Here is a 17,773-nt window from a genome sequence, read left to right as displayed (position 1 = left end):
CAAAAACCCTCTTAGTTGAAATTGGCTATCGGTAATCTGCAGAAAAAATGGTTTAGCCCATAATGTATGACGATAAAGAAGACCACTGGGTCTCTGGTACCTGTTCCTGGCCCGAGCTGCAAGCACCTTCGGATATGACTGCGTGAGGCCTGAGTGCAGCACTGCATCCTGCCGAGCTGTCTACTATAGTTCTGGTTCAGGCATCCGACCACTTGGAGGAGTGCATTACATCACATTACGAAGCAGGTCGCACTTGGTATATGGACGCACCGTAGGGTGCTAGTAACTTCGGAGATAGCTCTGAATTAGGGTGTCGCTCGATGTCAGAATAAGCGGCTGTGGACCTCAAACTCCTGAGAATGTTTGGGGTCAGTGCTAGACTCAAGTGCAGCTGGCATTTGCTCCAACCGTCTTTGATAGAGGGTGGCTGACACCAGTATAGGTGAGTCGCGGCACAGGTACTGCTAGCTGGCGCTGGAACACAAGGTAAACTACTCGAAATTCGGCGAAGGGACTTTCTTTAATCCCACTTTTGGACCCTGGAACATTCTAAGGTTTCCATTTTTGACTTCTTACAGACCAAGAATGTGACAACTTCTGTGTTGTTTTGGGTCTGGAAGGTGAGGGTGGTGGATTCCTTGCCAAGGGGAACGTGGAGTCGATAGTGAGTGGGTTGGCGAGCTGGGGCCTAGCGCCTCCCACAGCCTCTTACTAAATGCCGTGTCATAGGCTACAGATCGATCTCGTTGTACAGTCATTTGCTGTACTGTTTAAAGAAGGGGACTATCGCAACGGCTCCTTCTCTTCATGATTGTTTGTGTTTTGTGGCCACTGTACTGAAAAACTGCTGGTCAGTGGCTAAAATGCTCCTCTTTGGAAAAAGCGAATCTCTTAGAAGACCGGTGTGCACGCAGGAAACTCCCTATTGGCAACATAAGAGACAGCGGGTCCATTCTTGAAGCCCAAAATCTCGTTGGTAAGCTCAGGAGTAAGATACTACTGGAATTATATGACATGTGCCTGTTAGCTGTCTTCGTTATGCTAGTGAAAAGATTCTTTCGCTTTCAACCATGTTGTTGTTGTTGTTGTTGTTGTCTTCAGTCCTGAGACTGGTTTGATGCAGCTCTCCATGCTACTCTATCCTGTGCAAGCCTCTCCATCTCCCAGTACCTACTGCAGCCTACATCCTTCTGAATCTGCTTAGCGTATTCATCTCTTGGTCTCCCTCTACGATTTTTACCCTTCATGCTGCCCTCCAGTACTAAATTGGTGATCCCTGGATGCCTCAGAACATGTCCTACCAACCGATCCCTTCTTCTAGTCAAGTTGTGCCACAAACTCCTCTTCTCCCCAATTCTGTTCAATACCTCCTCAGTAGTTATGTGATCTACCCATATAATCTTCAGCATTCTTCTGTAGCACCACATTTCGAAAGCTTCTATTCCCTTCTTGTCCAAACTATTTATTGTCCACGTTTCACTTCCATACATGGCTACACTCCATACAAATACTTTCAGAAACGACTTCCTGACACTTAAATCTATACTCGATGTTAACAAATTTCTCTTCTTCAGAAACGCTTTCCTTGCCATTGCCAGTCTACATTTTATATCCTCTCTACTTCGACCATCATCAGTTATTTTGCTCCCCAAATAGCAAAACTCCTTTACTACTTTAAGCGTCTCATTTCCTAATCTAATTCCCTCAGCATCACCCGACTTAATTCGTCTACATTCCATTATCCTCGTTTTGCTTTTGTTGATGTTCATCTTATATCCTCCTTTCAAGACACTGTCCATTCCGTTCAACTGCTCTTCCAAGTACTTTGCTGTCTCTGACAGAATTACAATGTCATCGGCGAACCCCAAAGTTTTTATTTCTTCTCCATGGATTTTAATACGTATTCCGAATTTTTCATTTGTTTCCTTTACTGCTTGCTCAATATACAGATTGAATAACATCGGGGAGAGGCTCCAACCCTGTATTACTCCCTTCCCAACCACTGCTTCCCTTTCATGTCCCTCGACTCTTATAACTGCCATCTGGTTTCTGTACAAATTGTAAATAGCCTTTCGCTCCCTGTATTTTACCCCTGCCACCTTCAGAATTTGAAAGAGAGTATTCCTGTCAACATTGTCAAAAGCTTTCTCTAAGTCTACAAATGCTAGAAACGTAGGTTTGCCTTTCCTTAATCTTTCTTCTAAGATAAGTCGTAGGGTCAATATTGCCACACGTGTTCCAACATTTCTATGGAATCCAAACTGATCTTCCCCGAGGTCGGCTTCTACCAGTTTTTCCATTCGTCTGTAAAGAATTCGCGTTAGTATTTTGCTGCTGTGATTTATTAAACTGATAGTTTGGTAATTTTCACATCTGTCAACACCTGCTTTCTTTGGGATTGGGATTATTATATTCTTCTTGAAGTCTGAGGGAATTTCGCCTGTCTCATACATCTTGCTCACCAGATGGCAGAGTTTTGTCAGGAGTGGCTCTCCCAAGGCTGTCTAAAGGAATGTTGTCTACTGCCGGGGCCTTGTCTCGACTTAGGTCTTCCCGTGCTCTGTCAAACTCTTCACGCAGTATCATATCTCCCATTTCATCTTCATCTACCTCCTCTTCCATTTCCATAATATTGTCCTCAAGAACATCGCCCTTGTCTAGACCCTCTATATACTCCTTCCACCTTTCTGCTTTCCCTTCTTTGCTTAGAACTGGGTTTCCATCTGAGCTCTTGATATTCATGCAAGTGGTTCTCTTTTCTCCAAAGGTCTCTTTAATTTTCCTGTAGGGAGTGTCTATCTTACCCCTCATGAGATAAGCCTCTACATCCTTACATTTATATTTTTTGAAATATTGATAATGCTATTATTATTATTTTGCTGATTTACTTATGGACACTTTGTATTTTTAAGAGGAGTCTGATGATGGCCAACATACCGAAACTTGTAACCTGTTAATAAAGAGTAAGTGCGGCTTGTATTTTCGTTTTATTTACCTCTGTGATATCACTCGGTCGCTCTTCTCCAGTTGGCTTTATGTGAAAGTTAATGGAGTGCCGACGGCATGAGGAGTTACCTGGCAGAGTAGGGCGTATACGAAGAGGTCCGTTCGCGGTCGGTAGAGGCGCTGTCGTCGGTCCTGCCGAAGACGGGCGCCGGTTTGTCGGCGTGCGGGCTGCGCGGCAGCGTCGCGCTGGAGAACCTGCTGGAGCCGGGACTGGAAGTGGAAGGGGATGTGGGTGCGGACTCCCGCGACGTAGAGCGCGAGTAGGAGGGCCGGTGCGAGAGCATGCGGAGCTGCAGCTGCAGCGGCAGGGTGGAGCTGCCGCCTGGCGTCTCGGTGCTGGGGCTGGGGTCACGTGACCGCCGGCCGCTGCTCGTCGTAGGCGGCAGCGTCACCGGGGGTCCGTGGCTGGCGTCCGCCTGTGGGCAGCCGGAAGGGTCGACGCACTCACTCTCACTGCTCGCCTGTAGGCTGCTCTTACTCTGCGAAACTTAACACATGTAATTGGCATTCAACGAAAGTGATGTGAGCCCTATTTTCATTCGATGTGTTGTTCTAAATTCTGTACAACGGATATTTTTCAACAGAACTCCTCAATAGTCGATTTGTTGCGCCACAGAGGGTCTGAGCACAAGCAATATCATTTTTAGAATGAGATTTTCACTCTGCAGCGGAGTGTGGCTGATATGAAACTTCCTGGTAGATTAAAACTGTGTGCCGGACCGAGACTCGAACTCGCGACCTTTGCCTTTCGCATGCAAGTGCTCTACCATCTGAGCTACCCAAGCACGACTCACGCCCCGTTCTCACAGTTTCAATTTTGCCAGTACCTTGTCTCCTACCTTCCAAACTTTACAGAAGCTCTCCTGCGAACCTTTATACTAAATAAACTGCCATGTGAAATTCTGTACTGTGCAATGCAGTGAGCAGCCCTACAATGAGTGATATCGCAGAAGCTGACTTAGAGTTCCAATACGGAAAACTAACGGAATAAAAGTTCTACATAATATGACAAATCGAATTTTGAAAGAACACACCTGAAAGAAAGGATATTGCGGAGACATGGCTTAGCCACAGCCTGGGGGATGTTTCCAGAATGAGATTTTCACTCTGCAGCGGAGTGTGCGCTGATATGAAACCTCCTGGCAGATTAAAACTTTTTGCCGGACTCGGTCCCGAGTTCGAGTCTCGGTCCGGCACACAGTTTTAATCTGCCAGGAAGTTTCAATGTGATTTTTAGTTGGCAGTAGCATTGTCGATGCCAGTAGCATTCTGTGAAAAGTAAGTGAGCGAGTCGGGTCTTGTTCACGCTACTGAGCGGTTCGGAATTACCTAGCTGAGCACAGAGATACAAATATAGAGGATATTGAATTTAGGAAGTATGATTTGGCAAAGACTCATTTGAAAAGTGTGAAGATTTTCAGGTAATGTTGTCGCTGCATTGCTTGCTCGCACGTAATTTATGATGTGTTTGAAAAAAGGCTAAGCTTTTCCCAAGATTTGCCTTTATTTGTTCAAGTCAATTAGTTCTACTGGCGAGACGTGATTCAAATGGTTCAAATGGCTCTGAGCGCTATGGGACTTAACATCTGAGGTCATCAGTCCCCTAGAACTTAGAACTACTTAAACCTAATTAACTTAAGGACATCACACACGTCCATGCCCGAGGCAGGATTCGAACCTGATACCGTAGCGGTTGCGCGGTTCCAGACTGAAGTGCCTAGCGCCGCTCCGCCACGACGGCTGGCAGACGTGATTCATTACAGTTGTCTGCTCACATAACTTGCACTCAGAGTTTTACTACTCCTTTATCAGTCCATCTTTCATGACAGAGTCATATTTTTATAATAAGTGATTTTGTAAAGAAGTCTTTTGGTTGTTAAGGAATAAAGTTCATAATATAGTTTTGAATGCTAGTATCTTTTCAGTCATTTAGAAACTCGAGTATTTCCCACCGTCTCCTCGTGAAAGTTTTATTTTTTGATTGTGTGTCGCCTTATGTCACTTAGCGGAACGCAGTTATTTCGGCTTTATGTATCATCTGCGTAGCACATCTGTATGTCATTGCATTGCTCTGCACAAGGCTTTCTCCTCTTTGGCTAGATTGCTGCTGCACTGCATTTTCATTTTCGTCGCTTTCGAACGGTACCGAGTTCCCGTTCCCACAGGAAAGCAATGAAAATCTGGTAGGGCCAGGTTAACATCAGTCATATCATTTTCAGTTAAGCCTTGCATTTCAAAATTGTTGGCAGATTCGGTTTAGGTAAAGTTCAATTCAGATTTCATTTCTTTGTCAAATACTCTTATTCTTACAGAGCAGTGTTACATTTGCTGTGTATTATTTAGTATTTGGAAATTTATTTGATCAATTTGCATAGACAATTTTACAGATAATTTTCACGGAAACATTTTTAACAAATGTTCTTTCAAAATTCGATTTGTCACATTATGTAGAACTTTTATTCTGTTAGTTTTCCGTATTGGAACTGTAAGTCAGCTTCTGTGATATCACTCATTGTAGGGCTGCTCACTGCATTGCACGGTACAGAATTTCACATGGCAGTTTATTTAGTATAAAGTTTTACGTTTTCTGGAAGTTCAATGTAATACAGTTATACAAATTCAGACATTTGGCGACTCTTTTTATCAGACAGCGTTCACATAATCACAGCACTTGTATTGTTCAAGTTCAATTTTATTAAAGACATACCCGAAAGTTTAAAATGAGGATACCAGTCTAGTTTAGTTTACAACAACAGAAACAAGAACAACAACAACAGAATAAAACAACTTACAGAGTGAAATATACGCTGCCTGGCAAAATAGTGAAGCACCCAGAAAGAGAGGAGGAAACTAAATGGAACTTCAAGGACTGAGAGGGTACAAGACGTTATTTCAGTGATTACAAAATCGAGTCGTATTTACGAAGAACTTGGCGTTATGAGCCCACTTATCAGTATGACGTTGCACACCTCTGACGTGGATGCATGCACTGATTCGGTTGGGAAGGGTGTTGTGTAGCCTTTGTGCCCTCGTCTGAGGCTGGGAGAAAGTGGACCTCCGAGCTGTCACAACATACGTCTTTTGTGATCAGGTCTGCGGATTTTGATGACTAGAGGAATATCTCACCAGCCCATAGAGACACGTGCCATGCGTGGACGAGTATTCAGCTCCGCGATATTGTCACATGAAATGTAACACAGTTGCCATCAGATTTCCCTTAATCATAACCTGACTCCCCACACCAGGAGTAGCTAATACAACGGAGCACTGAGTGAAGTGGCGCAGTGGTTAGCACACTGGACTCGCACACTTGGGAGGACGACGGTTCAAATCCACGTCCGGCCATCCTGATTTAGGTTTTCGGTGATTTACCTAAATCGCTTCAGGTAAATGCTGGGATGGTTCCTTCGAAAGGACGCGGCTGACTTCTTTCCCCATCCCTACCTAATCCGATGGGACCGATGACGTCGCTGTTTGGTCTCCTCCCCCAAATCAACCATCCAACCAGCCACAACTGTGCACTTCCATAACGGTGAGAAAATGGATCACCTCCACAGGCCGCTGCCATACTCGTGGAAAATGGGTAGTCTGGGGTAGTGTAGAACCTCGATTCATCGCCGAACAGCCGGCCTCGGTGGCCGAGCGGTTCTAGGCGCTTCAGTCCGGATCCGCGCGACTGCTACGGTCGCAGGTTCGAATCCTGCCTCGGGCATGGGTGTGTGTAATGTCCTTAGGTTAGTTAGGGTTAAGTAGTTCTAAGTTCTAGGGGACTGATGATCTCAGATGTTAAGTCCCACAGTGCTCAGAGCCATTTGAACCATCGACGAACAGAATCTAACGCCATTCATAAGCAGCTCCTGTTCTCGGTCACAGTACCACTCCAAACTCAGTCGTCTGTGTTGCGGTGTCAACGCCAGCCTAAACACGGGACAGTACTTCCCTAGTATGGCTGCTGCTAGTATCCGGCCTATGGTGACAGATGACACAACACGTACAAGGAGTCCACTACTTCGTCCTAGATGACAGCCACAAATCTGATGGCGTTACGCTGTGCTTGGTGAACAATATCGCGATCCTCTCTTCGGGTGATCAGACATCCGAATGCCCTAAAAATCTGATTATTGCGCGTTTCAACCAGCCGGCCAAATGAAGACCGCAAATGTGTCCCTTTTCACACACTGTCAGGTGCTGATGACGCTGTCGCACACGGCTACGTAGCATACCCGTGTCTCTCACAGTGATCACTCAACATCCTATGCTGTTGAGGCCCATTACATACCCGACCAAGCTTGGTAACAACACTAAACGCGAACAACACTAATGAATTGGGGTGACCATTCTATCTGTCACTGAGAATTGCAACTGTGATCGTTTACATACTCGCCCATAGTTCGTACGCGTACGACGTTACATTGACATCCGACTATATATTCAAGATGGACCTTTTTTTTAATTTTTTTATTGCCAGGCAGACTGTGTAGACTGGAACAGGCGAGGAAATCGTAATGCAATAAAAGAGCTCTGCTCGAAACAAATGTGATATAGAAATGAGGAAGACGTTAGCGGAAGTGTATATCTGGAGCACACCACCGTATGGAAGTGAAACGTGGACTGTGGAAATACCGGACAAGAAGTAACTGGAAGCGTTTGAACTGTGGCGTTGTCAAAGAATGTTTAAAATTAAGTCAACGAATAGGATACATACTCTGCAAATCACTTTCAAGATTACGGGAAAAGGTAAATAATGCTGTACCGTGTGTTGAAGTTTCTTTCTGTTCGAAAGCTTCTGTGCGCTATGTAATTAGTAAGATCTTATCGTCTGCGTACTTATGGGAGTGACAAGTGAGGAGCTGAATTACATTTCTAAGTTCTTCATTTCATACTAGTAACTGAAAATTTGTAAGTAGGCTTTCGCATGATAATTTGCTAATTTGCGGCTGTCTTCAAGCGTATGCCACTTCCGGTTTCGCAGCGTTTCTACGTCGCTCTTCTGTTTGTCAAACAAACATGTGATCGTTTGTGCCACCCTTTTTTTATGTGCAATATGTGTTACACACTTGAGCCGTATTCTAAGATTGGATGCACACGAGATTTGTAATTTATTTTTTATTTAAATTGACTGTATATTCCCAGCATTCCACCAGTAAACGGAAGATTGTCTATGTGAGTGTATGTGACCATTCCGTTCCATACCGCTATGAAATGAAGAAGCAATAATGAGGATAAATTAAGAAAGAAGTGTATGGAACATCATTACATGAAAAAGGGACAGCATAGGAGAATATCGTATACATAATTGAGAATGGAAGGAGGAATCTAAGAGTAAAATGATAGGTGCAGACAGATAATAGAACATGCAAAGTGCAACATGTATTGGCTACAATGACAAGTTCAACACAAAATAGGGAAGGACGGAGAACACTAACAAACATTTCCAAAAACTGCTGACTAAAACAGAAAGGACTAGCAGTGTTCTTTTGCAGTCACATAATCGGTGCGCAAGAGCTTCTCAATAACGGATGAACTAAGAAACAGTGTACTTTAACTTGAAATGTGATATTGTAATTACCTGATGTAGTCAGCATGGTGACAGCGACCTGTAAATCTTTGTTTGGCCAAAATCACAAAGCAGAAAACTGTGATTACTAGTTTCAACCCCCCCAAAACCGTCGGAGTGTATAACAGGATACAAACAGTGGTGCCTAAATCAACACAATAAGTAAGACACTTAGATATTATTGTGTTAAAATCCTCAAGGAAATTTCAGCTCTAGAAAAAATAGAATAAAAATGCATTGCTGTCATCCAAAGCCAGTGGCACGAAGCTACGCACAACAGAAACCCAGTGAAAACATACCTTACTGTCGCATTTATAATATGCGTATGTAAAACATGTAGCACAAACACTTCTGTAGTAATTTGAATATGACGGAAGCCATAATGTCAGGTCACAGTGTCCGTCAAAGTCAATCATATCAAGAAAGCAAACAAACTGACTAGCACTGTGGCGTTATTCTTAAAATATTTCTGACTTGTGAACTTGTATTACCATTTCCAGAGCTGAAGATGACCGTTTAAGCAGTTAAAACCAATAATTATTGTTTTATACTTTGCGACCTTGGGCAAAGAAATGTTTTAATAAAATCTACAACACTACACTGTGATACTTCGAGTAGAATTTTCTTGAATGCTGTAAGTGAACACTGAAATACCAGCTGCTTGTGGTGGGTACTCACCCTGCTCCTGTGCGGGTAGGTGCCGTACTTGGTGTCAGAGTAGGAGCCGGTCCTGGTAGAGGAGTGGTCGCGGCCAGCCGGCGGGTCGAGCTGCGAGCCGTACTTGCGGTCCGAGGACAGATCCCTGTGGTAGCCACTGCCGCTGCCGCCGCCGGTGCTGCTGCCGCTGCGGTAGCCAGAGCCCGGCGTGGAGCCCGAGCTGCCGCTGAGTCTGCGGTCATACTGAAACAGGACAGGGCGTCATTACTACTAACTCGGAAGAGGAGCTACAGGAACAGAAAGGGTCAAAAACTGGTTCAATTGGCTCTGAGCACTATGGGACTTAACATCTGAGGTCATCAGTCCCCTAGAACTTAGAACTACTTAAACCTAACTAACCTAAGGACATCACACACATCCATGCCAGAGGCAGGATTCGAACCTGCGACCGTAGCAGTTCCGGACTGAAGCAGTTCCGGACTGAAGTGCCTAGAACCGCTCGGCCATAACGCCCCGGCCAGAAAGGGTCACCCCAAGTAGTACTTTGAGTAGAACTTCCCTGGCTCTTCTGGGTCACATTGCAAGATCCCCCGCTTCTAAACTGATACTGTTATTACTGAGCTTAGCCGCGAGTCCGTAGAGGGTGGTACATGTGACGTACAGTATAACTGGTCAGCATTTCCACCCGGAATTTGCGAGTGTAAGTCGGACCTTCCTTGATCCGTCTTGGTGGGTCGAGTCGTCGGATTTCCTCCTAGTTTCAAAATCAGCGCACACTCCGATGCAGAGTGAAAATTTCATTGCCACAGTTGGCGAGGAAGAGAACACCAGTGACGTCACAACCAGGAGCGCGGCTATGTAACAACGAGGCCACGGCGACACGGTAGTCATTTACCACTTGACAACGGACGAGGAGAGTTCGGTCGAAATCTCATAAGATTTTCAGACCTGATACGGCTGGAAGCCCGAGGAGATTTTATTAATCATTTTTACTGTTGAAAAAGCCTTATGGCCAAGCAATAGCATTTATATGGATAATTTTACTGTTGACTAAACCTTACTACTTCGTTTTTCTTTTCAAGCAATATGTAACTCTTTTCCACTGTATGAAATTTTTGATGTTGCTTTTTGTTGCATATATGACATCCATGGACTACTAGTAAAGTAAGACTTTTATCCATTGTGGATGTGGAACACTGCGACTGTGGTGTGAAAAGGTTTCCAGAAATTACTGCAACCAGTCGCCTTTTATGTAGATGTATTTTATTTAACCATGACCGGTTTCGAGCTGCCTAGCAACTCATCATCAGATGGTATATACATTTAGTGCTTTTTTGTACCCATTGTGTGGGTGGTTGAGTATCTGTGGCTAGACAGAAACGAGAACAAATAATCGCTACATGTGGTACAGTAACACGAAATATTTACAGCATAATTTATGTTTAACGTATAAGAACAAATAATCACTACATGTGGTACAGTTACACGAAATATTTACAGTTTAATTTACGTTTTGAGGTGTTACTTACAGATAAATCTTTCTGCAGGTATATATATATCTCTTTTAGGACGTATTTTTGAAACCATTGTGTCTTGTTTTTCACAATTTCACAAGTTAAAACTTTCACTAGATGTATATTACTTTTATGAGGCACTGTTGGAAACATATATCTTGTTTTTCGTAAACATCGCTGAACACACTTAGCCACAGATACGAATACAGGATTTACACATTATAAACAAGCCAAAGATTGCAATATAACTACAGTATCAAAGATTTCAAGTTGACCAGAGGCATTATTAGTCATCACACACACTGACAAGAGATTTGTCTTTATTACATAGAAAATAAATGTAAATTAGCTTAAACTAGTAAAATGTTTATTTATAAATTAACTGTGCAATTTTAACAGGTATATAAAAAACTAGATTTTTTACATTATATTTCAGTTACATTTAAGATAATTGGTATTGAGAGTATTATGACAGCTAATTTCTTGCTCCTTCCATTGGCTGATCTTGGCATATGATGTCTGGGATGAGAGGTTGATGGTTAACTTGAAATAATAAGTGATGCTGATACTTGAAAGGGTGTGGAAAAGGAGTTGGCGGTGGGGGGGGGGGTGTGGGGGGGGGGTGTATAGGAAAAAGGAGAGGGGGGGGGTTGAGAGGGTGATGTGGAGAGAGAAGAGGGGGGGGGCATTTTGTTTCTGAATGACTGTTTAGTTTTTTAAGTTCAAAGAATCCTTAAAACTCTGAAAGAAGGAGTTATTCGCCAATTCTGTCTGCTCATTTAAAATGGTATGTGGGGAATTATGTTTGTGGGTAAAAATCTCTAATTGTTCGAGAAGATCCATCTTGAATCCCTTGTCTACAGTGTGTAGGATTTGAAGGTTAGTTTTAATGTCTGTTATGGAATGTTTATTATCTGCTAGATGGGTAGCAAAAGTGGATCTATTTAAGTTGTTTAGGCGAAGTGCATCAGTGTGCTCCTTGTATCGGATCTCAAAATTTCTACCTGTTTGCCCTATGTAGTAGCAGGAGCAGCTGTCACATCTTAATTTATATATACCAGATTTTTGGTAGGGTGTGCTGGCTCTTTTTGTGTTGTGGACTATTTTGTTCTGTATTTTGTTGTTAGTGTGAAAACTTATTTTGACATTATGTGGTTTGAATAGCTTTGTTCTCGTTTCTGTCTAGCCACAGATACTCAACCACCCACACAATGGGTACAAAAAAGCACTAAATGTATATACCATCTGATGATGAGTTGCTAGGCAGCTCGAAACCGGTCATGGTTAAATAAAATACATCTACATAAAAGGCGACTGGTTGCAGTAATTTCTGGAAACCTTTTCACACCACAGTCGCAGTGTTCCACATCCACAATGGATAAAAGTCTTATTTTGCTACCTAGGCAGGTAAAAGGAACAATGAACAAATACAGGAAGTGCAAAGTGAAACTAATGAAAACTATTCTTGCCATCAAATTTAATAAGCAATGTATCTTAGAGAATGTAACTCCTAATTACATAAGAGTTGTAGTTAAAGACCAGAGTGAATCTGCACAAGCAGCCAAGAGAAAATGTGAAATTGTATGGATCAAAAATGAAATTAGATCACATTACAAACGAAAAGACTTGTTAAACAGGGACATCTACATGCTGCACTTAGAGTTAAGCAACTATCTCACTCTAAGCCAAATCACGAATTTCTTAGATCTAACCCAACTAAATGTGAATAAAGAGATGTTGAAAATTGCACATAAACAAAAAGAAAAGCTCTCACTCCTGATTGCCAAAAAATCCCCCATTCCACCAAATGAATGCCCTCCCGTGCAACATAAATTCTTTGAGAGATTAGTTAACACAACAAGCATTAATTTCAATAGCACAGAATTAAATTTGTTAAATAAGGGACTTAAACATAATATTGCCACAAAACTTGATTACAACAGTGTTAAAGACCTAATAACTAACACCAAAATAGCATGTATAGCATCAAAACTAGATCAGAATGATCAAAATGCTCTAGCCCATGATGCAAACAAAATAATAAAGAAAACCATAGATGCACAAAGGCTCCACAGTAATAAACATGATGAATCTGCAACACTGAAACAAATTAACAAAAAGCTAACAAACAGTAGTGCCCTTGTTGTTAAATCTGACAAAGGCAGCACAGCCGTGATAATGTACGAGTCTGATTACATTAAGAAAACCCTAGAATTTTTCAAGAATAATAACATAACTGAGTTGAAATCTGACCCCACTCCCAAATACCAAGCTAAAATAAAAGACATGTTAAAAAATTGTAACTTTCTGCTGACATCCATTGAAGCCAAACAATGTGTTATAATGAACCCTACAGCACCAAAGCTTAGATCACAACCTAAAATTCATAAAGATGGACACCCGATACGCCCGATTGTGAATTCCATAAATAGCCCAGGGTACAAAGTGACTAAAAAACTGCATGAAATACTCAAGAAATATTATACATTCCCAACCAATTATTCCATAAAAAACACCTATGATTTGATTGACAGTATCAGAGAAATTTCCATTCCCAATGCAGCTAACTTTGCATCCCTTGATATTATCAACCTGTACACAAACATACCTATAATAGACACACTTCGAATAATAAAAAATAACTTATTACAACATAAAAAGTTAAGTGACATGGAAATCTGTGAGCTGATGGATTTACTTGAATTAGTGCTGTCCCACAATTACTTCACCTTCAACAACAAAATATATATTCAACATGATGGTCTAGCAATGGGCAGTAGTCTAGCTGGCCTTCTTGCTGACATCTACATTAATGATCTCGAAATTAAATTCTTTAAAGCAAACCCAATAGAAACAGACAAAATCATTTATTATAAACGATATGTTGATGACACCCTGATATTATATGATGGGACAGCCACTGAAATTGAGGCCTTAGCTGGTAAACTTAATAATGTTCACCCCAAAATACAGTTCACAGTAGAACACCAAACCCAAAAAGGTATCTATTTTCTTGACCTAAACATAACACATCACAACAACAAACATAAATTTCAGATATATAGGAAACCCACCACTTCAGATGTCATAATAAACAATACATCATGCCACCCAAATCAGCATAAACTAGCTTTTTTCAAATCAGCACTTAACCGTATCAACAAGATTCAAGCTGATCCTACTGCAAAAATTAATGAAATCAATATATTAAAAACAATAGCATCAAACAATGCTTATGACCCAAGCATAATTGAAAAATTAGATAAAAACATTATATCTAACAAAGCAAAACCAGTAAGCCAGACCTCAGTAGCAGAAGAAACCAAATTCGTTTGTATGCCGTTTCTCGGCAATATCTCATACAAACTTGCTAAGCTATTCAAACCATAATAATTACTCTACCACGCAAACATTGGAGTTACCCTCGTCTGGTGTGAGACGCTCCCCGCGGGGAGGGGGGGTGGGGAGGGAGGGGGTTCACTGGGGGCCGAACCGCACAATAACCCTGGGCTCGGTGTGGGGTGACGGAGGGGTGAGTGGACTGCTGTAGCCTGTTGTCCGGGTTGTGTACCACTGCAGCTAAGGCGGTTACGAAACCTCTCTGTCGTTTCTAGGTCCCCAGTTCAGTACAATACAATACATTACAACCCCAACCAGAATCAGGAGCGGCAGAAAGATATGCCTAGGACAACAGCTGAGGAAAGTGCACGAAAGAGAAAAGAAACTGAAGTAACTGATTCCGACATCTTTGAAGAGCAGCGACTGCGGGGATAATGTTGATCACTTTGGAGTCTCCACACTAGATCTATTGTAATAACAGACGCAACTCATGTAGATGGAGGAGATCATATCTTTGCTAAATTTCGAGGAGGAAACAGGAATATATAGAGTAACAGATATGTCTGCACCATACAAAAAGTACTGGAAAATGACCTAAATGTTAAGTCACTGAAGTCTATGGTGATGGAAAAGTAGCTTTTCAGTTAAATGAAAAAGACACTTCTCTTATAAATAAGAGTGATGTGATACGGAAATTGCCAATTCCTAATGTTACTACTGGGCTGAGAAATGTCAAACGAGGAATCTGCTTTGTGTTTAACGATCCCGTTGATGTACATGGGAAAATATAAGACAGCGATTCTCTTTTGCGTGTCTCTTACTTTTGTATTAATGTCAATATATTAAGTATAATTGGAAACAGTTACTACCCACTGCTGGCCGTCCTTATTGTATTAAAAATAGGAGAAACAAATAAAGAAATTTCTGTAGTTCCCTCTGATGTAAGTTTCATGCCACAAATATCATAGAAATATGTTCCAAAGGAAAATTTCAGTTATGAATGTGTATCGTTTTGTGTGTTCTCTATCTCATTTTTAAGATCTCTACCATCTATCTTCCGTATACATAGCAATATCACATGTGTATCATACATTGGACTAGGAGTATCATATTTAAGAGTTTCAGTCCAGAAAATGATAGACTGTATTTATATTTTCTAGGTTACAATTGTAAATTTTAAAGAATTAAATACAGTATCATTATGAAGCAACTTATACCCTCCAAAATTTGAAATGTTTTTCCTAACAGTTACTCTTTTCCTTTCGAAAATACAGATTGATTTTGTGATTTTGTACCACATTTAGGTCTTCTTATCCTAGTGTTTATGTAACAACTATTGGCAAATTTCCGCTATAAAGCCATTTTGAAGTGAATGATCCCGTGACTACACCCCACATGACATTAAAACAGCAACCAGGACATTGTAACAAGCAGGTGAATCCCATCCACCTGTTATATTTTTCTTCCCCTCTTTTTTTTTTTTGTAAATTTGTCCAGTAGTGTTATTTTTATGACATGTGCAGTATCTAAGACTCTCAACTTCTGAGGCAGAGTTTTTCTAATTCAGCTTTAGTATTTATTATATTCCTTTAGCTATCACGTGTTAAGGAGCTAATTGCAAATACCAGTAATTTTACTTGTTATCATTGTTCATTCGTAAACATATAGCCTGCTACTAACTTTCAGCTAAAGAAGATTAAAATTATATGTAAATACCTTTGTAAGTGAAGTATCTGTACAGGTAATGATGAGAAAATGTCACGAAGACTTACAGTCATCTAATTCCAGAGTAATTAGCATTCTTAACTAAAATATTTTTGCAGAAATAGAATTCAATATTTTTGCAAAGTAGACAGCATAATTCAGTAGCAATTATTGTTGTATCTAAAGATTCACATTCAGGAGAATATTTCACAAGAGGTAATCAGGAACACAAATTTTTAATTGTAGCTTGTAAAACTCCAGTAAATAAAAATAGATAAATGTAGCTCTGAGAGGCTGTTGGAAGCCATTTTAGTCAGTCTGCGAAAGATTATGACAGGTACAAGATCTATAGGTGGCATCTCTGAAAATATACCGCAGACGGGTTAGAAAAAGTCAGAAGTCGTGGACTGTGTCGAGTTCTAGCTGACTTTCGCATCCGGGAGATCATAGTATAGTTTAGTGACTGTTTTTAATGATTGACTGTAAACTTGCAGTTAAGCTCAGGAACTGTGCCAAACTTCTATAATGACCATCTATTGTGACAATTTGGTCAAACTGTGAAGTGTGTCATCATCAATAGTTAATTACTATGTACACCGTTTTCGTATCTATTTGAGTGTTAGACTACAAATACAGTAATTTTAGAAGTTTATTCAGTGACTGTGTTAATCATACGTGTTTGTCAGGCGAGAACTGTTGTGAATAGTCACGTCAGTGTTAGGGTTTCTGCACTCGAACAATATCAACCTAGAATAGCAGGTGGCTAACGGATTATCTGTGCACAAATTGTGATATATGATACACGATTCGGCCATAAATCGTAGGCTGTTCAACATAAATGTACAATTAAAGTATCTGGACTGTAACTTCAATGTAAACTATATTATTAATAAGAGTCTACTTTCGACAAACACTTTTCAGGCACATTCGATGGAGGCGCAGCTACTGGAGGCGTCTTAGCAAAGACAAATAGCGACATGTTACAGCATCTAATCGTGCGACGTATCACGCAATCTGTAAATACACAAGCACGAGTTCTGAAAAACTGGGCACGGAGCATCCTGTAACTCGCGCTGACTAATAAACGGTCGTCGCCACAGCGCAGGAACCATTTCGTGCGAGAACATGTTCCGTGCTCAGTGTTGCTGACCTTGTGGTTGTGCGTTTACCAGTTTTGTCATAATCGAACGATTAGGTGCTGGTTTCTACATAGCACGTATTCTCGTACTTGTTCACGAGAGAATGGTTATACAGCCGAAAATGGGCAAGAGTGTGAAGCTTTCCTTTCGTCCGTTCTTCAAAGCTTCCGCGGTGTCGCGCGAAGTCACGCTCGCATTGCGTCCACGCGCGAGGGTAAATATACGACGTGTCGCCCCGCGTGTTTAATTAGAAACGTTTACTCGCGGAATAGGATTAATTGTCTGCACTGCCAAGCTGTACAGCGAGTCTAAATAAGAGCCGACAGCCTCGCTTTGTCCCACAAGGCAGTGGTAAACATCTCTACTGCACTGTCAATAATCGAAGGCCTGTAATAATCCAACTACCGACACTAAGATCCCTATGTCCGACCACCGGACTGGAATGTGTACACCGCCAGCATTTCATACACGGCCTATATACTGGCCACTAGCAACTCTCGACTATAATTACAACAACTATCAAACAGGGAAAGAGTCACACAAAAACACCACTCTCAAATTTGGAAGGAAAAAGTGGAATTTATTGACGTGAATTAATCCTGGTAATGCTTCCACGCTTTGTGCTGAGGTCTCTCTGCCGAACAAGTCCCCACTCACTGATCCCCAACACTCGCCGAGAAAAAAAGGAAAATGCCTGAGCGGCATTTCACGCCCGTGTCCGGGTATGCATTTCGGATTCTCCCAGTCTTCCGTACTTCACTTGGTTGATCAAAAAGATTCAGTTATTCCCGACTTCGGAAATACACAACGAAAACGCCACCTTCGCCTCAGAAGGCACACGGCCCTCCGCCGCATAC

General features: G+C 41.6%; 1 protein-coding gene across 1 annotated transcript in view; it reads right to left on the bottom strand.

Moving 5' to 3' along the window:
- LOC126481875 (mucin-5AC-like) overlaps positions 1-17,773 on the bottom strand; it is a 250,888-nt gene that overhangs the window by 58,336 nt on the left and 174,779 nt on the right. The window contains exons 3-4 of the mRNA XM_050105834.1: positions 9,242-9,463; positions 3,076-3,422 (exon numbers count right to left, since the gene is read on the bottom strand). Coding sequence (XP_049961791.1) covers positions 3,076-3,422; positions 9,242-9,463 — 569 coding nt within the window. The remainder of the gene's footprint in view (positions 1-3,075; positions 3,423-9,241; positions 9,464-17,773) is intronic.

Source organism: Schistocerca serialis, chromosome 5 (genome assembly GCF_023864345.2).
Source record: "Schistocerca serialis cubense isolate TAMUIC-IGC-003099 chromosome 5, iqSchSeri2.2, whole genome shotgun sequence".
NCBI classification, from domain to species: Eukaryota; Metazoa; Arthropoda; class Insecta; order Orthoptera; family Acrididae; genus Schistocerca; species Schistocerca serialis.
The sequence above is the reverse complement of the archived record's forward strand: the minus strand, read 5'-3'. Positions and strand labels throughout refer to the sequence as shown.